This window comes from Rhinoraja longicauda, chromosome 4, assembly GCF_053455715.1.
Source record: "Rhinoraja longicauda isolate Sanriku21f chromosome 4, sRhiLon1.1, whole genome shotgun sequence".
Classification (NCBI taxonomy): domain Eukaryota; kingdom Metazoa; phylum Chordata; class Chondrichthyes; order Rajiformes; family Arhynchobatidae; genus Rhinoraja; species Rhinoraja longicauda.
Genome location: NC_135956.1, coordinates 80,036,145 through 80,057,611, shown reverse-complemented (window position 1 = coordinate 80,057,611; position 21,467 = coordinate 80,036,145). Strand labels below are relative to the sequence as shown.

Here is a 21,467-nt window from a genome sequence, read left to right as displayed (position 1 = left end):
CTGCCCATTTATACTGAACACAAGGCAGCTTTACCCGGGAGGAACTGGACTGAGACTGAATCAAAGTGTACTCCCCCTCTTATTCCCATTGCTACACATGATTGGTTGGAAGGCAACAATGAGTCCAAGAAACTGTTGGAAACTATTTGTTGATCAGAAGGATAATGAGCCAAATGAATCATCTGTCTCCCTGTAAGTGTAACATGGTTCATTTTACCAATATGCTTGAAAAAAAAAAGAAAAATAATCATCATTCACCATTTCTTTCAAAATTAATTATAATCAAAATACACTTTAATTAGCAAAAACGTGAGGAAACTATTGCTAATCTCAACATTTCAACTGCTTTTGGTAAAAAAAAAATTAGATTGCTAATGTCTGCAGAAGTAATGTTTTGCATGCTTGTCTATTCCATTGTTTGGTGTTACTTTGATATTAAAACCACTAAGCACTTTAGCGGATACACGACAAAGCGTCACCACCCGAGACATATCTACTCTAAAATACTGTAATAGGTTTTCAAAAAAACTCGCAATATTGACAAATTACAATGCGAGATTGAAAAAGATTGGATTTTATTTTGTTGACAAACCATATTTGATAAACATCAACTCCTTCACTATAAAACTCTCTGAAGAACCCCTGAAGGGGGAATGAACCCCTTTAGCAATCTAATTTTTTTTTTACCAAAAGTAGTTGAAATGTTGAGAAGTAACCAATCTCCCTGTTTTCTTTAGCGTCCGTTGTTTGGCATTCATTGCAATTTTAAAATAATCCGCGAATTTTTTTGAAGATCTCCAGTTTTTATTTTGGCTCTGGCTTTCAAACGTGTCCCCTCTGTCCGGCAGGTGGTGTGAGACTATTTGAGAGATCTGGGAGTCTGGTGTTATTTTCCTTCTGCTCAAACTAGAACACGCCTATAATTTAGAGATTGGTGAACATGCAGACCAAGAGGGGAGGGAGATGCATTCAGAACTCACCATGTATTCCATGTTTGCAGCAGGTGGGGTGACACGACCTCGAACTTTATTGTGGTAATCGAGAATAGCCGAGATGTCATTCTGAGATATGTACCTCCTCCGTCTGGTTTTGGGGACGTTCTCGGGTGCCGGATATTTCCTCCAAGACACGTCTGTCCTGCTGAAGTTTGATGAAAGGAGCGTGTGGCTGGCATTTGCCGAAAGAGATGCACTTGTTCCCTGCACAGCGCACAGTAACCTGATTAAACTTAGAGTGGAGCAGAGCCTCATGGTTGCCATCCTGGGAGAACTGGGGCGCTGCAAGTCAGAGATCACACCGAATAAAGAACAATGTGTGCAGGTAGATCAATATAAAAAAGACGCAGCATCTCCAGAACTCTTGGTTCATTGAATAAATGAGCACACTTGGCCGGAGAAAACCGTGTCCTCCAACAAATGCACACACGAAATGCACTCTATTATCAAACGCAAAACATTCAAATGGAAACATTGAAAGATACATCTGATGAATTTTGCATTTCCTTGTTGTAGCCCGGCTGCATTTTCCGAGGTTCTGATTTTTAAAATATACCTCTAGTGCAACGTTAAATATAACTCACCTGCTGCAAGCAGTCACTGGCACAAAGCCTTTCCAAGTTTAGAAGTCCGTCTGGGAGGAATTTTGAAAAGTGTACTGCGATACGAGGGAGACGAGACTAACAGTAACGCGGAGCCGGAGGAATGGTTTCAGACAGGGGGGGTTTCTGCTGGACTGACTCGGTTCTTATTGTGCTTTTATATTGGGTAAACGACTCCAGGAAGGCACACTCATTCTCCTTGATGATGGTGTCCCGTTAACTCTTCACACCCCCTGAGTTCAGTACATTATCAGTTGGAGACCGGCTGCCTTCATTGGCGCACTTTACCCTGTTTCCAGACTTCCATCATGGTAATTCAAAACCGCATGTGCGTATGATTTGAAGACCTGGCAGGGGATGAGAACACGGTGCGTAGTGTCAGTACAAAAAATCAACCTTGTTCTCGACCCTCGGTTTTTTATTTTTTGGAAAGATTGCAGACACAGAGAACAATATTAGAAATGCAATACTTCGGAAATTGTCCAAATCATTGTTAAGTGTTTGTGCAGTCACTTTATTTATGGAAAGACACAGAAGACTCATTCGTATACTTAAAAGAAACACATTTTATTGAAGTTATTGCAAATTAAGTCAGGTTCGGTGCAATTTCACTTGATGGTGATAATGAGCTCGGATTTCTAAATATTTTTTTCCCCAGTTAATTAAAATGTAAAACAAGAGCGTCGCTTGCGCCACCTGCTTTAGATGTTTATAAAGGTGACAAGGAATAGACTATTTATTCACAGAATGCTGGAGTAACTCAGCAGGTCAGGCAGCATCTCGGGAGAGAAGGAATGGGTGACGTTTCGGGTCGAGACCGTTCTTCAGACTGAAGGGTCTCGACCCGAAACGTCACCCATTCCTTCTCTCCCGAGATGCTGCCTGACCTGCTGAGTTACTCCAGCATTTTGTGAATAAATACCTTCGATTTGTACCAGCATCTGCAGTTATTTTCTTATACAAGGAATAGACTGCTGGACCGTTGTCTTTAGTCGAGTCTTTCTGAACGATGTGCCAAGCAATCTGGAACTCACAAGGCGCTGCACAACCGCCGTGAACTGTAAACCTTTAATAATACATTAACCCTGAGTGAAATATATTAAAACAAATTTGCACCGACGTCCCAATAAGTTTCTGTTTTACAGGAGTTCAGAGCAGTGAAATTATTCCTCGCGTTGCCTCGGAATTTCAGGGGCGAACATTACGCCTGGCTGTATATTCGAGGGATTTGAAGCTTTGATGGGGATTGTCAGCTGAAACCTTACGTATGTGAAGGCGCACTTAACATCATCAACGACCACATTTACATTACACATTTACACACTTAACATCATCAGCGACCACATTTACATTACACATTTACACACTTAACATCATCAGTGACCACATTTACATTACACATTTACACACTTAACATCATCAGCGACCACATTTACATTACACATTTACACACTTAACATCATCAGCGACCACATTTACATCACACATTTACACATTTACACACTTAACATCATCAGCGACCACATTTACATTACACATTTACACACTTAACATCATCAGCGACCACATTTACATTACATATTTACACACTTAACATTATCAGCGACCACATTTACATTACACATTTACACACTTAACATTATCAGCGACCACATTTACATTACACATTTACACACTTAACATTATCAGTTGGACCACATTTTGCAACGTTCTGATTTCGAAAGGGCCGGGACCTGAACGGTCACTTCGATGCACAGTTTACATGGGGTTTTTGTTTTGCCAAAGAACCACAGGTTGAAGCTGCTCGTGTTTTTCATGCCGCAGATCAAATGAACGCCGAGCAATGTGACGCACGACCCCTGGTAGAGAGGTTGGAGTTATGTGTTTCCAGGATAACTTTGTGTTGGCAATCAGTGCGTCAGGTAAAGGACGGGAACTCACCGAAGACCATTCCGACCTCTCTTGTTTGACCCGTGCCTTTGAAAGATGAATCTGTTAGTCCTGTTCCCCCACAGCCCTGCGAAGGACAGAACAAGGATAGTAAAGATAGGAGATTGTCCAGTGTTGAGGCGAACGATCCTACTTCATCCACTGGAGTGTAGAATTCTCTGCCTCAGAGGGCAGTGGAGGCCAATTCTCTGAATGCATTCAAGAGAGAGCCAGATAGAGCTCTTAAGGATAGCGGAGTCAGGGGGTATGGGGAGAAGGCAGGAACAGGGGTACTGATTGAGAATGATCAGCCATGATCACATTGAATGGCGGTGCTGGCTTGAAGGGCCGAATGGCCTCCTCCTGCACCTATTGTCTATTTCGAGATACAACATGGAAACTGGCCCCTCGGACCACCTAGACCACGCTGACCACCGGTAACCCGTTCACACACTAGTTCATATGTTATCCCACTTTCTCATCCACTCTCTGCGCATTAAGGGCAGTTTAACAGAAAGCAATTAATCTACAAACCCTCATGTTTTTGTGGCTTGGGAGGGAAATGGAGAACACTGAGAAAACCCACAAAGTCACAGGTACAGCAGACAGACTGCAGCCGAGTTTAGTTTCACGTCACGTGTGCTGAGGTACAGTGAAAAGATCTATGTTGCAGGCAGCAGAAAGTCAATACATCATTACAATCAGGCTGTCCACAGTGTACAGAATACAGGATAAAGGGAATAACATAAAGTGCAAGATAAAGTTCAATAAGTCCGATTAAAGATAGTCTGAGGATCGCCAATGAGATAGATGGTAGCTCAGGTCCACTCTCTAGTTGTTGATGGGATGGTTCAGTTGAGTAGATCAGGGAAATGGGATAAGCAGGCAGTAAATATAGACTGCAAATCAATCTATGCAAACATTTCTTTGCTTTGTCATGGATAGAATCATATTTCTTATCAGAGGCCTATGCCTATTTTTTTAAAGCCTGCTCATAACCTCTCCCAATAGCTCAGACCCTCTATTTTAGAGGGTTATAGACCAAACATGGGCAATTGGGATTAGCAAGGCAACTTGGTCGGCATGGACGAGTTGCGCCAAAGGGCCTATTTCCATGCTGTACAGTCCTAAGTTTGTGCCAACCATCAACCACCCATCTACGCTAATCCTACATTAACATAGAAAATAGGTGCAGGATTATGCCATTCGGCCCTTCAAGCCAGCATGCCATTCAATATGATCATGGCTAATCATCCAAAATCAGTACCCCGTTCCTGCTTTCTCCCCATATTCCTTGATTCAGTTAGCCCTCAGAGCTATATCTAACCCTCTCTTGGATATATCCAGTGAATTGGCCTCCACTGCCTTCTGTGGAGGAGAATTCCACAGATTCACAACTCTCTGGCTGAAAAAGTCTTTCCTCATCTCAGTCCTAAATGGCCTACCCCTTATTCTTAAACTGTGACCCCTGGTTCTGGACTCCCCCAACATTGGGAACATTCTTCCAGCATCCAGCCTGTCCAATCCCTTAAAAATTGTATATGTTTCTATAAGATCCCCTCTCATCCTTCTACATTCCAGTGAATATAAGCCCAGTCGATCCATTCTTTCATCATTTGTCAGTTTGGCCCATGGCCCTCTAAACCTGTCCTATCCATGAACTTGTCTAATAAGCGAGTTTGGTATTTCGACTGAGCATGCACCGCTCATTGGTTGCAGTGGCTAAACATTCTCGCTGGCTGATCTGCTGTGTGTATACAGACCTGCGTTTCATCCGTATTTTCCAGCTTTGCTTCGTAGAGGTACGAAAATACTGCTGTAAAAAATATTAATTAGGTGTATTTATGGTTCATTTGTACAAGACTGCGATGATTTTGTAGGTTTTATTGCTTTATGCTTCGGTGAGTGAGCGAGAGCATGACGATTTTCATTCGCTGTTCGTGCGGTGATTGGACAGCTGCAGAGGTCAGCATCCAGCGGAGCGGCTTGTCTGATCAAACCCTCCTTATAATATCACCCGGTAGACACAAAATGCTGGAGTAACTTACCGGGACAGACAGCATCTCTAGTGAGAAGGAACGACTGATGTTTCAGGTCGAGACACGACAGGAAGGGTCTCGACCTGAAACGTCAGCCATTCCTTCTCTCCAGAGATGCTGCCTGTCCCGCTGAGTTACTCCAGCATTTTGTGTCTGTCTGCGGTGTAAACCAGCGTCTACAGCTCCTTCTTACACGTTACAAAATCTCCACGCTTGGTGCTTCATTGCGGGTGACAGTTCACTCCCACCCCAGGCAATGTCATTTGTGCCGCCTCCCAGAGCAGACACGGGCGCTGCACAAACTCACCCTCGTTCCACACAAACCTCGCTCCTCCTCCCCTATGCCGCTCCCGGGGATGGCGGTGCCAGCAGAGGTTGTGTTCGCCAGTGCTGGCTCCCTGTAGCCGGTTGTCTGGGTCTTGCTCCCTCGATCTCACCCCCACTGCGCTTTTCTGATTGCAACACCTGTAACCTTGACAGCTGGAGCAATTAGGCTTGTATACACTGGAATTTAGAAGGATGAGGGGGGGGTCTTATTGCAACATATAAGATAATTAGGGGATTGGACACATTAGAGGCAGGAAACATGTTCCCAATGTTGGGGGAGTCCAGAACAAGGGGCCACAGTTTAAGAATAAGGGGTAGGCCATTTAGAACGGAGATGAGGAAGAACGTTTTCAGTCAGAGAGTGGTGAAGGTGTGGAATTCTCTGCCTCAGAAGGCAGTGGAGGCAAGTTCGTTGGATGCTTTCAAGAGAGAGCTGGATAGAGCTCTTAAGGATAGCGGAGTGAGGGGGTATGGGGAGAAGGCAGGAACGGGGTACTGATTGAGAGTGATCAGCCATGATCGCATTGAATGGCGGTGCTGGCTCGAAGGGCTGAATGGCCTACTCCTGCACCTATTGTCTATTGTCTATTGTCTATTGTCTATATATGGCCGCCTGTCCCGGGGACCACTCTCACGGCGGCGCTGGCTGCGAGGTTGAGCGTATCAGAAACGTGCAGCGGGGGTGTGATCGAGGGGTGTGTTCAATGTTCAATGTCTAATCGCTGCACGAACAGCAGAATAAAATCGTCACAAACTCGCTGACTCTCCGAAGCATAAAGCAATAAAACCTACATAATCATCGTAGTCTTGTACAAATTAACCATAAATACACCTAATTGATATTTTTTAAAGCAGTATTTTCTGACCTCTACGAGGCAAAACTGCAAAATCCGGATGAAACACAGGTCTGTATCAATGCAGCAGATCAGCCGGTGAGATTGTTTAGCCCCCGCGACCTATGGGGCATGCTCAGTCGAAATACCGAACTCGCTTATTGATTCTTAAGCATTGAAATAGTCTGCCTCAACCACCTCCTCTGGCAGCTCCTTCCATAGTCCCACTACCCTTTGAGTGAAAATGTTACCTCTCAGTTATCTATCAAAACCTTTCCCTGTCACCTTAAACCTGTGTCCTCTGGTTCTCGATTCCCCTACTCTGAGCAATAGACTCTATGCGTCCACCCGATCTATTCCTCTCATGATTTTGTACACCTCTATAAGATCACCCTCTTCCTCCACTCCAAGGAATAGAGTCCTGGCCTGTTCTTAACCTCTCCCAGTAGCTCAGATCCTCAAGTCCTGGCAACATCCTCGTAAATCTTCTCTATACCCTTTCCAACTTGACAACATATTTCCTGTAACATGCTGCCCAGAACTGAACACAATACACTAAATGCAGCTTCACCATCATCATATATAACTGCAACATGACCTCCCAAATTCTATACTCAATACCCTGATCGATGAATACAATACAATACAATATATCTTTATTGTCATTGTACAGGGGTACAACGAGATTGGGAATGCGCCTCCCATACGATGCAATAAATTAATTAGCTAGTCAGTATTAATTTAAACAACCCAATGAAACAAATTAGAACAGTTTTAAAACAGAATAAAGTGCAAGTAGATCTGTGCCAGTTCACTGTGCAATGTGACCATCCGGCTCAGCAGGACCGGTTCATAGCAGCTATGGCCCTGGGGATGAAGCTGTTCCTGAGTCTGGAGGTGCGGGCGTAGAAGGCCTTGTTTCGTCTGCCCGATGGTAGAAGTTCGAACAGACTGTTGCAGAGGTGTGAAGAGTCTTTGTGGATGCTGGTGGCTTTTCTGAGACATCATGTGTTGTAGATGCCCTCCAAGGCTGGTAGCTGTGTTCCGATAGTCCTCTGAGCTCTATGGACTACCCGCTGAAGAGCTTTCCTCTCTGCCTCCGTGCAGCTGAGATACCACACAGGGATGCCATGTGTTAGGATGCTCTCTATGGTGCAGCGGTAGAAGGTCGTCAGCAGCTGTTGGGGTAGACCAGACTTTTTCAGTGTTCTTGGGAAGAACAGTCGTTGCTGTGCCTTCTTGACCAGCGCAGCAATGTTATTGGACCATGTTAGGTCCTCCGAAATGTGAGTGCCCAGAAACTTGAAGCTGGACAATCTCTCCACATTGATAAAGATCGGGGCGTATTCCCCGTTGTGTGACCTACAGAGTTGATGATCAGCTCCTTGGTCTTGGTGGTATTTAGGGATAGGTTGTTATCAGAGCACCAGTCCGCCAGGTTCTGCACCTCCGCTCTGTAGTTTGTTTCATCACCGTTGGTGATCAAATATTCTTCAGAGTTAAAAACCCAAGGCAAATAGAGGGTGTTTAGAGCCAGGATTTAGTTAAATATTTAAAGAACCTGATGGGGTTAAATGTCCCGATCATGTTCTTGTGACCTGAGCTGCTCTTTGCACAATTACAGTCACATTTTGCAGACAACAGTGAGTTCCAACCCAGCAGCAGAATATTGCATTGTGCTGGATTTACAGAATAGTATATCACTGACCTACAATGAAAATCTCCACGGGACTTCCCTTAACATATTGTCTTTTTATAATCATTTCGGGAATTGGAAAGCCTTATGCGGTTCAGCAGCAGCTTATGTTTTTGTTTACATTAAACATCAGAACCACTGTTTTCAGAAGAGGAATCAAATCAGGATCGTTGTAAATCTCATGAGAAAGAGAAGGTCATGAAGGCCGTTTATTGCAGCGACTTTCATATCATCGTTTATTTCTGTTATCTAGATTGCAATCAGTCCTCTCTTGTGAGATGAAACACTGCTTTCTGGCAACTCTCTGTTTACCAAGTGAAATAAGATCGGACAGTCTCAAGTTCAACAATGTTTATAATGGCCAAGGCTCCAAAGCATAACATATCCCAAATATGTGGCAATAAATTGGCAAAATGTTTCTGTGTTTAACAGAATGACTGATGTGAGAATTGAAAATTGGTGTAGGATAATGCTCTTTAGGTAGTGACGAGAAGGCACAAGTGAACCTACAAGGAAGTTAGAGTGGATGGTGCTCAGGAATAGAACTTTGGATCGTTCCCCTTCTCTCGTACAAGAATACTGAGATTAATAGTGATAATGTGCAACTGTCATTCAAGATCACTTAATTCAGACTAAATATTAAACTGCCTGGCCAGTTTGGAGCCCTCAGACACTAAGCAGTCCATTTATCCATTAACTGTATATTTGGATGTTAGACAGTTATCCATTTTAATAACTTATTCAGTTTACAAAGACAGAATGAGTCAATTTTTTAATTTCTGTTAATTTCATGCGCGTTTAGGAAATTGAGTTAAAACAGGGTTTCATTTTTACTCAAAGATGGTTTGGAAAGCATGGTCCCGAGAGTGTTTTTGGTGTGATCTCGACGTCAGACAATTGGTATTGAGCGGACTGAAGATCGGTGTACTTCCAAGCTAATCTCAAATATCAGCCATTATATGGTGCAGGAAACTGGGCCTGAAACTCCTTGCCATAGTGCGGATGTCTATGAAGCATGTTTATCACACCAAGGGTAACAGGCACGTGGAATGAGCTGCCAGAGGAGGTGCTGGAGGCAGGTTTGGCAGGTTAAGGAACATTTGGACCAGGTACATGTATAGGAAAGATTTGGAGAGATATGGGTTAAACGCCGGCAAATGGGATTAGCATAAATAGGCATCTTGGTCAGCATGGATGAGTTGAGCCATATCACAATTTTAACTAACGCAAAGCCACATGTGTTCTGTTCATGTGTCAAGAAATGTGAGTTGAATAAAAACAATGTTGATTTATTTACTGTTTTTCACATGAATTCCACAAGAGTGCATTTTATTCCGTAACTCAAATTTTTGGGTTCTGCTTTTTGAATTCTGAGGGGACATATTTCTGTAACCCAAATAGTTGTAATACGGAGATCACCTGTAATGTGCACTAATGCATGACAGATGCTTACCACAGGACATTGGCAACATGGTATCTTTCATTGTGTTAGTATAGAGCATTGACAGGTGAAATGGGGTGAGGTTATCTGCCATAGATAAGTAATTATCCACTCTTGGGAAACATAGATTCAGAATGTTCCATTCAGTGCAAGCATGCAATTCTAAGGTCCACTTGCACAATTAACATTCACTTCTGCAACATTGGAGGTTGTCTGTTCAGGTACACGGCTGCTACAACTCCCCAGAACAACTTAGGCATCACCATTTCCAGTTCCGCAGGTTACAGGGATGCAACTGTGGAAGGTCCATTTGCACAACATGGTAAGCATCACAAGCAGACCACGCATGGCTGGGGTCCAGAGGAAGGAGGGGAAAAGACACATCCACAGACCCTAATCCCCAAGATTTTCATGCCACCACTGCTACTACCCAGAGCTCTCTGAAGAGTAATATTTCTGGAAGGTAGACACAAAATGCTGAAGTAACTCAGCGGGTCAGGCAGCATCTCAGGAGAGAAGGAATGGGTGATGTTTTGGGTCGAAAGCTTGAGGCCTTGATGAGAGAGATCTGGGATATTCTGGGGATTGACTTACAGCCACCTCGAATGAACCTGAACAACTTTGCCCATGAAAGTTATATCATTGTGGGTGTTGGTGAGACAATAGATGATAGACAATAGGTGAAGGAGTAGGCCATTCGGCCCTTCGAGCCAGCACTGCCATTCAATGTGATCATGGCTGATCATTCACAATCAGTACCCCACAGACTTGCCTGTGATATTTCAGCTGCTGCTTCACCCAGAAATCTATCCCAGCACTCCTGTCTATGGTGCATCTGGCCTGATGATTGCCTTGAGACCACCAGATAACTGGGGTACTCAAGATATAATTCCAGGATCTGCACTGCTCCAGGAGCCTCTTACAATTCTCCCCTGACAGTTTCATAATTCACTAATGCTTTTTGCCTCGCACAACTTTGATGTCAGGTGGGCAAATCTGTTCCTGAGATCCTCCAACATCAGCAGGAGAAAGAGGTGGATGAGGTAGAAGCCAATGGGCATACTTCGTCTTGGCCATAAGATGCCACCCATCCCAAGTGTAACATTAGGACAATTTGATGTCCTGGCAAATCTGTCCAGGGCTCCATTCTATGAGCTCTGCCCTCAGCCAGGAAGTTAATAAGCAGAGAAATTATGGGCCACACCATTAACACTTGATTTTTGTTTACAAATGGGCGACGGGGAGAGATTATAGTATTTTTTTACATTTTTTGCAGATCAGCTGCAATCACCATCATATATAATCACAGTTTTCCAAAGTGAAACTTGAAGAAAGTTACATAAAGCTGAAGGACATTTCCATTGAAGGGAAGAATAGTTATTTCACCACCTGTCCTGCAATGAACCCAAGTGAATGATCTTTAAAGCCAACTTTCTTACTTTAGTGCTTCAAACAGCAGTTACAGAGAAGATGAACTGTCAATATTTTATTCTCAACAACTACACAACTACCCTCATTCTATCCAATTAAGATAGTTTACAAAGGACCTTTACAGAGAGTAGTGTCATGATTAAAACCTGACATATGACAAATGAGCAAAATCAGAACAAATCTCATCATTGAAGCATAAACGATTGAAATTTTGGAACAGCTGCATCTGGGGCTATGCTGCTTCATATCAAATATATATGAAGCTGTGTGCCAGGATTTATCTCTTAATAGAGGGATTATTAAGGTACCGGACCTCGTGATAACCAGTCAGCTCAGGAATCAATATAACTAGATAGAGTGCATTGCAGTAACACTGGCCTAAATAGAGTGGGTAACCAAATCAACACCCATTTGCAGCTCAAGGAATGATGATCATGAGGATTTCAAGATATCAGATATATTAATATATCTTTGCAGTGTAAATACACGGCAGTGTTGGTAATTTGGTAATTCCTTTATTATTACCTCGCAAGTGTTTGGAGAGAAGAAAAATGAGAAAGATGGTGCTACAATGTTCTTAAAAGTCTAATGAGAACACATGCAAAATGAACATGTAATTTGAAATCAGATCTTTCAAAGCAACTATGGCAGATCTCTGCAGTATTTGCTCACGATGGCATCAGCAAGTCCTGCCCAGTGCCCTTCCAGGACAGCAAGCCCTTAAGACCAAGTCAAGACTCTACATTTTTAAGAATGTTTAAATTTGAAGGTTATAAGATGGTGCTGAAAACATGGTGACTCTTATGTACTGCCTCAGTATAATCTACTATTCTTACACTCTTGCACTTAAGTGTGATTGTGCCTATGTATAGTAAGATTTTTATTGTATACAAATAAAAAGAACTGTACCTAAGGATATGTGACAATAAGGTTCCACGGAACCATTGAACGAACCATTAATAGACAATAGACAATAGACAATAGACAATAGGTGCAGGAGGAGGCCATTCGGCCCTTCGAGCCAGCACCGCCATTCAATGTGATCATGGCTGATCATTCTCAATCAGTATCCCGTTCCTGCCTTCTCCCCATACCCCCTGACTCCGCTATCCTTAAGAGCAGTAACACTGGCCTAAATAGAGTGGGTAACCAAATCAACACCCATTTGCAGCTCAAGGAATGATGATCCAATGATGGCGCGGTCCAGTCCAGTCGCCGTCGTGGTAGCTCTGCGGGAACTGTGCGTTTTAAACTGGTATGTTTACTTTAAAATTATCCCTAAGTGCTCTAGCGTGTGCTAGCACTTAGCATTAGCCAATGTACGACCGGGAAACGCTCGTAAAATTAAACTCGAGCGCTACAGGAGCACTATTAAACAGAAATCTACTCACCGATATACCGATAGAGATCATCAAAGGAGCGCACCGCGGCAGCAGCAGTGGGAGCGCAGGTCAGTGGGAAAGTCGGAAAAAACACCGAGGGAAGCGAGGGGGGGTTCGGAACAGGCTGAGAACCCAAGCCTTACGTCCACCTCTGCCCAGCATACTTCTGGCCAACGTCCAGTCCCTGGAGAACAAGCTGGATGACCTGAGGGCAAGGATCAGATTCCAGAGGGACATAAAGAACTGTAACATCCTTTGTCTGACCGAAACATGGCTGACCCCGCTGGTGCCTGACCAGGTGATCTGCCCATCCGAGTCCTTCACTGTTTTCCGGGCGGACAGAACGAAAGAATCTGGGAAATCCAAGGGCGGAGGAGTCTGCTTCTTGACCAATAATAACTGGTGTAATCCTGGGAATATTAAGACGCTTTCTCGTTCCTGCTCGCCGGACCTGGAACATCTAACTATCCTATGCCGACCATTCTACCTACCCCGGGAGTTCAGCTCGGTGATCATCACAGCCGTCTATATCCCACCGCATGCGGACACCGACGTGGCACTGTCCACCCTACACGATGTGGTGTGTCAGCACCAAAACAAGAACCCTGATGCGGCTGTGCTGGTGGCTGGAGACTTCAATAGGGGAAATCTCAAAAAGGTCATGCCCAACTTCTACCAACACATCACGTGTGTCACCAGGGGGGAAAGAACTTTGGACCACTGCTACACGCCGTTCAGGAAAGGCTACAAGGCCGTTTCTCTCCCTCCTTTTGGGAAATCTGACCACGCTGCCATTTTCCTGCTGCCGGAGTACAAACAACGGATAGTACGGGAAGCGACAGTGACGAGGGACGTAAAGCGGTGGGCTGACCATTCAGAGGCCATGCTGCAAGATGCACTGAGCGAAGTCGACTGGAACATGTTCCAAGCAAGTTCCAGAGACGTAAATGAGTTTGCGGAAGCGGTTACGGACTTCATTGCCACAATAGCCGATACCATCATCCCCACGGTAAGGGTCAGTATCTTCCCGAACCAAAAACCCTGGGTGGACAGGTCTATTCGCGTGGCCTTGAATGCTCGCACCGCTGCTTACAACTCCGGCCTGGCATCCGGCAACATGGACGACTACAAGGGAGAGTCCTACCGACTGAGAAGGGCAGTGAAGGATGCAAAAAAGAGGTACCGGGACAAGATGGAGTCACAGATGGAGCAGCAGGACACCAGGCGCCTTTGGCAGGGGCTACGGACTATAACTAGCTACAGGTCCAGCACCCCCTCAACCGGAAGTGCCGGCTCCTCCTTAGCTGATGACCTGAACTCTTTTTACGCACGGTTTGAGACGGGTAACACCACCAGCTCGCCGTCTAAAAACAGCACCGAAGGGGCGCTGGCTAGCGAGGCTGGAGGGGGATCCACCGCCGGGGATGTGCACACATTCTCGGTGTCCGAGCATGAGGTGAGGTGGGCTCTGACGCGTGTGAACACGAGGAAAGCTGGAGGCCCAGATGGTATATCTGGGCGAGTACTAAAGTCTTGTGCTACTCAGCTTGCTCCAGTGCTCACCACAATATTCAACCTCTCCTTGGCAAAGTCCGTGGTCCCTGCATGCTTCAAAAGATCCATCATTGTACCGGTGCCAAAGAATGCCTCTCCAGCGTGTTTAAATGACTACCGACCGGTGGCCCTCACCTCGGTTGTCATGAAATGCTTGGAGAGGCTAGTCAAGAAGCACATCTGCGCCCTCCTTCCTCGCAACATGGACCCACTACAGTTCGCATACCGTCCGAACAGGTCCACGGATGATGCGGTCTCCCAGGTTCTACACACCGCTCTCTCTCATCTGGACAGCCAGGGGGGCTATGTGAGGATGCTGTTCATTGACTTTAGTTCAGCATTCAACACAATAGTCCCCAGCAGACTGGTTGAGAAGCTGCTGGAACTGGGGCTTAGCACCCCTCTGTGTGCCTGGGTCCTGGACTTTCTCACTGCCAGGCCCCAAGTGGTCAGGATGGGGGAACACACATCTAGCTCCCTCACCCTGAACATAGGATCCCCCCAGGGCTGCGTCCTTAGCCCCCTACTGTACTCCCTGTACACACATGACTGTAGGGCCAGGTTCAGCTCAAACTCCATCATCAAGTTTGCTGATGACACTGTGGTGGTGGGCCGGATCTCCAACAACGAGGAGAAGGCCTACCGGGAGGAGGTGGCTGATCTGGCACTCTGGTGTCAGGACAATAGCCTCCTCTTGAATGTCACTAAAACAAAGGAGCTGATTGTGGACTTCAGAAGGGCTAAACATCCAAGGACGTACACGCCACTGGAGATAAATGGGTCTATTGTGGATAGGGTGAGCAGTTTCAAATACTTGGGAGTCCGCATCGCAGAGGATCTGACGTGGGCAACGCACATTGCCGCACTGGTGGGTAAGGCTAAGCAGCGCCTTTACCACCTTAGACAACTGAGGAAATTCAGAGTGTCGCTGAGGATCCTTCATTGCTTCTACTCTGGGGCTGTAGAGAGCATCCTGTCCGGCAACATTACAGTCTGGTTTGGGAACAGCTCTGCCCAGGACAGGATGGCCCTGCAGAGAGTAGTGCGTTCGGCAGAACGCACCATGGGAACTACACTCGTCCCCCTGCAGGACCTATACATCAGGAGGTGCAGATCCAGAGCAAGCAAGATCATGAGGGACCCCTGCCACCCCAGTAACGGACTGTTCCAGATGCTACGGTCAGGCAAACGCCTCCGCTGTCACGCTGTGAAAACGGAGAGGATGAGACGGAGCTTCTTCCCACAGGCCATCAGGACTGTCAACTTTGATAACCCCAGAGACTAAATTTTTGTCGACACTTTTGGTGCTATGTTTAGTAACTTATTAACTTTATTTATTGTAACTGTAATTATTTTTGTGCACAACCCGCAGGCATTGCCACTTTCATTTCACTGCACATCGAGTATGTGTATGTGACAAATAAATTTGACTTGACTTGACTTGACTTGAGCTCTATCTAGCTCTCTCTTGAATGCATTCAAGGCATCTCTTAATGGAACAGAAAGGCTCAAGATTTGTACACAATGTAATATGGGGAGCACAATATCCCACTCATCCAAATGCCCGGATTCTCTGTAAGAGTTAGGTCTGCTAACCTAGTCTGCTTCCTGCTTTCATATCTTGACGTGCATAAAACTACTGATTAAAAATGCTTTCCAGAAAAGCCTCACTGATAGTTCAGGGCCACAAGAAGGGCACGAAGGCCCATGTGTCTTACGATTTTTCCAAAGGGATGTGCCTCTGTTAAAAAAAGGACAGGGGGAAATTTGATAAGCTCAGACAATTTGAGTAGACGGCAATGGTATGGCCCCTGATTCTGATCCTTTTTCACAGATGTTGCAGAAGGCCTCCATTGCCCAACAGATGCCCAACAACTGTCGCATCTTCCTGCCGGGGGGTTGAAAAAATGGCTTAGGCATTGGCACTGTTTGAAACAAGGAACTGTGTCCACAGTGATTCTAGTTGGAAGCGGATTTAACAAAGAAATGAAGAATGGAGGTTACGTCATCAAAAATGATTGCAGCTTACATTATTCCAACTTTCAGTCCGAGCCAAACACTACACCTGCAATTCTCATTGAACTCCCAATGCTAGAATGATTTAAGAGATTTTTTTTCCAGAAATTTCTAAACAATAATGACAAAGAAAAGCTTTCATATACATTCGATACTAACTTGACAACCAGAGTGAAATGGTATATTTTCCCTCTGATGGTGCATTCCATTAGGATTACAAGGCCCTGATATTCCACACCACACACCCTTTGCTGTTCCCATTACCATCGCCTCCCCACCATTAACTCCCTCCCCACCCCCCACCCCCCACCCCACCCCACCCCACCACCACTATTGCATGCAGCATAAAACATGCATAAAGCTGCAGCTAGGCTGGTCCTTCTGCAGTTGTACAGGGCCCTAGTGAGACCGCACCTGGAGTACTGTGTGCAGTTTTGGTCTCCAAATATGAGGGAGGATATTCTTGCTATTGAGGGCGTGCAGCGTAGGTTCACTAGGTTAATTCCCGGAATTTGTTGAAAGACTGGAGCGATTAGGCTTGTATACACTGGAATTTAGAAGGATGAGAGGAGATCTTATTGAAACGTATAAGATTATTAAGGGGTTGGACACGTTAGAGGCAGGAAACATGTTTCTAATGTCGGGGAGTCCAGAACAAGGGGCCATAGTTTAAGAATAAGGGGTAGGCCATTTAGAACTGAGATGAGGAAAACATTTTTCAGTCAGAGAGTTGTGAATCTGTGGAATTCTTTGCCTCAGAAGACAGTGGAGGCCAATTCTCTGAATGCTTTCAAGAGAGAGCTAGATAGAGCTCTTAAGGATAGCGGAGTCAGGGGGTATGGGGAGAAGGCAGGAACGGGGTACTGATTGAGAATGATCAGCCATGATCACATTGAATGGTGGTGCTGGCTCGAAGGGCTGAATGGCCTCCTCTTGCACCTATTGTCTATTGAAAGACTGCAGCATCTTGGTGTGATAGGCAGTAGTCTTGAGTAGCTACATAGGGGATGCGCAGGCATGGGCACTCCACACGAGGCAGTGTAGGGAAGAGAAATGCAGACGGCAGTGAGAGAGAACAGCACCTTCACTCCACGGTGCCGGGAAAACCCTTGGGTCCAGGTGGACAATGGACCCTGTATCTCTTTTGTCCTGGATTGTACTGCTGCTGCCCTTACTTAGACATTTGACCAACAGAGATAACCTCCTCTTGGGTAGAGGGGTTTACTCCAGGGTAACAGCAGTCTACTGGAGCTTTGGTTGGAGCAGCCTGGGAGATACTGAGGCAAGAACCTGCTCCATCAGGCATCTGCCCATGATGATGCCAACACCGCCTCCCTGTGTGAGTCACACAACAACCTTCCAAGCTGAAAATGATGTCACCCTGACTCCACATAAAGTCTGGTGCAAAGATTGTGCTGATTTTCCCTCATGTGCTTTGAAATCCCTTTAACTGTGCCAGGTAGACCAGACACTGCAGCGTACTGAGTCGTCTACTGTAGTCGTCATGCACTCTTCTGATGTGGGATCTCTTTCTCCTGGGAGTTGGCACACTAACTTCTTTGTTCCTTAGTTTAGTTGCAGAACATTTGTGCCAGGTGCTTCTCCAGGTGAAATGATGCGACCAATACAGCTTGGTGCCTGCATCTGATTTGATGCTTCATGCTGTCAATTACAATGACAAGATCTTTTTACACTCTCCAAACAGAACAGTTCAAGTTGAATACATGCCCCTGAGGCAGAGTGGCCAGCTCACCTGAAAATGTATACAGACAAAGCAGCCATTGCTATAGGAAAGCTGAAATGACAGAACCAGCTGATTCTACATATTTAGGGGTGTATGTTTGCGTGTGCGTGTGCATGCATGTGCATGCTTGCAAGATACTCACATGCATGCACACACACACACACACACACACACACACACATATATATATATGCACATATGCACATATACACACACACACACACACACACACATATCTATATATATACACACACACACACACATATGTATATATATGGAGGAAAATAACTGCAGATGCTCGTACAAATCGAAGGGATCCGCTCAGTTCGCCTTAACCAACCTGATCTCCCGGTGGCTCAGCACTTCAACTCCCCCTCCCACTCCCAGCCTGACCTTTCTGTCATGGGCCTCCTCCATTGTCAGAGTGAGGCCCACCACAAATTGGAGGAACAGCATTTCATATTTCGCTTGGGCAGCGGTATGAACATTGATTTCTCTAACTTCAGATAGTTCCTCTGTCCCTCTCTTTTCCCTCCCCCTTCCCAGTTCTCCCACTGACTTCCTGTCTCCAACTACATTCTATCTTTGTCCCGCCCCCTCCCCTGACATCAGTCTGAAGAAGGGTCTCGACCCAAAACGTCACCCATTCCTTCTCTCCTAAGATGCTGCCTGACAATAGACAATAGACAATAGACAATAGGTGCAGGAGTAGGCCATTCAGCCCTTCGAGCCAGCACCGCCATTCAATGCGATCATGGCTGATCACTCTCAATCAGTACCCCGTTCCTGCCTTCTCCCCATACCCCCTTACTCCGCTATCCTTAAGAGCTCTATCCAGCTCTCTCTTGAAAGCATCCAACGAACTGGCCTCCACTGCCTTCTGAGGCAGAGAATTCCACACCTTCACCACCCTCTGACTGAAAAAGTTCTTCCTCATCTCCGTTCTAAATGGCCTACCCCTTATTCTTAAACTGTGGCCCCTTGTTCTGGACTCCCCCAACATTGGGAACATGTTATCTGCCTCTAATGTGTCCAATCCCCTAATTATCTTATATGTTTCAATAAGATCCCCCCTCATCCTTCTAAATTCCAGTGTATACAAGCCCAATCGCTCCAGCCTTTCAACATACGACAGTCCCGCCATTCCGGGAATTAACCTAGTGAACCTACGCTGCACGCCCTCCATAGCAAGAATATCCTTCCTCAAATTTGGAGACCAAAACTGCACACAGTACTCCAGGTGCGGTCTCACCAGGGCCCGGTACAACTGTAGAAGGACCTCTTTGCTCCTATACTCAACTCCTCTTGTTACGAAGGCCAACATTCCATTGGCTTTCTTCACTGCCTGCTGTACCTGCATGCTTCCTTTCATTGACTGATGCACTAGGACACCCAGATCTCGTTGAACTCCCCCTCCTCCTAACTTGACACCATTCAGATAATAATCTGCCTTTCTATTCTTGCTTCCAAAGTGAATAACCTCACATTAAACTGCATCTGCCATGTATCCGCCCACTCACACAACCTGTCCAAGTCACCCTGCAGCCTTATTGCATCTTCCTCACAATTCACACTACCCCCCAACTTAGTATCATCTGCAAATTTGCTAATGGTACTTTTAATCCCTTCGTCTAAGTCATTAATGTATATCGTAAATAGCTGGGGTCCCAGCACCGAACCTTGCGGTACCCCACTGGTCACTGCCTGCCATTCCGAAAGGGACCCATTTATCCCCACTCTTTGCTTTCTGTCTGTCAACCAATTTTCTATCCATGTCAGTACCCTACCCCCAATACCATGTGCCCTAATTTTGCCCACTAATCTCCTATGTGGGACCTTGTCGAAGGCTTTCTGAAAGTCGAGGTACACCACATCCACTGACTCTCCCTTGTCAATTTTCCTAGTTACATCCTATGACTGGACATTGGATACCAGACATAGAAACATAGAAAATAGGTGCAGGAGGAGGCCATTCGGCCCTTCGAGCCTGCACCGCCATTCAATATGATCATGGCTGATCATCCAACTCAGTATCCCGTACCTGCCTTCTCTCCATACCCCCTGATCCCTTTAGCCACAAGTGCCACATCTAACTCCCTCTTAAATATACCCAATGAACTGGCCTCAACTACCTTCTGTGGCAGAGAATTCCACAGATTCACCACTCTCTGTGTGAAAAAAAACGTTCTCATCTCGGTCCTAAAAGACTTCCCCCTTATCCTTAAACTGTGACCCCTTGTTCTGGACTTCCCCAACATCGGGAACAATCTTCCTGCATCTAGCCTGTCCAACCCCTTAAGAATTTTGTAAGTTTCTATAAGACCCCCCCCTCAATCTTCTAAATTCCAGCGAGTACAAGCCGAGTCTATCCAGTCTTTCTTCATATGAAAGTCCTGCCATCTGGTGAACCTTCTCTGTGCTCCCTCCTGACACTATGGAACAGGTGCTACTAGATAGGATTGATCCAATTTCTTAGCAAGGACCTGCCATAAATTGGAACCCTTCCAGGGAGATATCTACACACATGGCACTTTTTACTCTACATTATTTTTTTCAATTCTAGCTTTATGTCTTTCCCTTATTTTTCTGCCAAAACTAAACACTGAATTATATAATTGATACCATCTGTTATTTCTTTTGTACTATCTTGATCATGCACAGTCTTTGTTTTCAAAAAAGCAATACAATTCTTTTCCTGAAAACAATTCCGAAATACTTTCCATTCTACCAAAGAATCTTTACACAGAAATTGAGAATTTAATTGAGATTGACATTTGATGGAGAGTCAAAATGGAAATAACACAACAACAAAAAAAGCATTACCTTTTAAAATCATGGATTTTTAATTATTTTCCAACTAAGAGAATGGGATTCAACACTATAAATTAAGCTTTCATGGCCATATAAATTACTTAGCTGTAACTATATTGGTATTTTGTACGAAATGTAATTACTCCAGACTGAACAAAGGTTAATATTTCTGTTCTTTGTCAGAGCAAGTATAGACTGTACCATTTTTAAGTTCATGTCAAATCACTGATTCAATGTCTAGTGTATTTGGAAAGAGTGCCACAGAACAGTCTGAGAATCGTTGACACCATATAATTACCACTCATAACTGCACACACAGATGGATAATGTGGCTTCAAATTCACATTGTTTTGTTGATAATTGCAGATTCCAGGCCAATGTGAAGTGAGCGCCTGTTCATCAAGTTCCAGGCATTGAATTGTTTCTGTGTTAATTTACCTGCAGTTGCTGCAGAGGGATGATAAATTAGGTTTGTATGCCATCTAGAATTATGCACTAATGCCCTTACCAACATCCATCTTAGAAATGTACATGGACACTCTGAACTGCCACTCTGCTACGCGACTGCCTGAAAACATTACTATCCAGTCTGATTTCACTCTTGCAATTTGTTCAAATGAATTTGCTTCATGTTTCCGATATTACAACAGGGACCTTACAAAGAATT

At 45.0% G+C, this 21,467-nt stretch overlaps 1 protein-coding gene across 1 annotated transcript in view; it reads right to left on the bottom strand.

Moving 5' to 3' along the window:
• Positions 1-1,716, bottom strand: part of LOC144593218 (peptidase inhibitor 15-like) — a 29,193-nt gene extending 27,477 nt beyond the window's left edge. The window contains exons 1-2 of the mRNA XM_078398719.1: positions 1,580-1,716; positions 981-1,277 (exon numbers count right to left, since the gene is read on the bottom strand). Coding sequence (XP_078254845.1) covers positions 981-1,259 — 279 coding nt within the window. The 5' untranslated portion in view covers positions 1,260-1,277; positions 1,580-1,716. The remainder of the gene's footprint in view (positions 1-980; positions 1,278-1,579) is intronic.
• Positions 1,717-21,467: the final 19,751 nt, after the last annotated feature.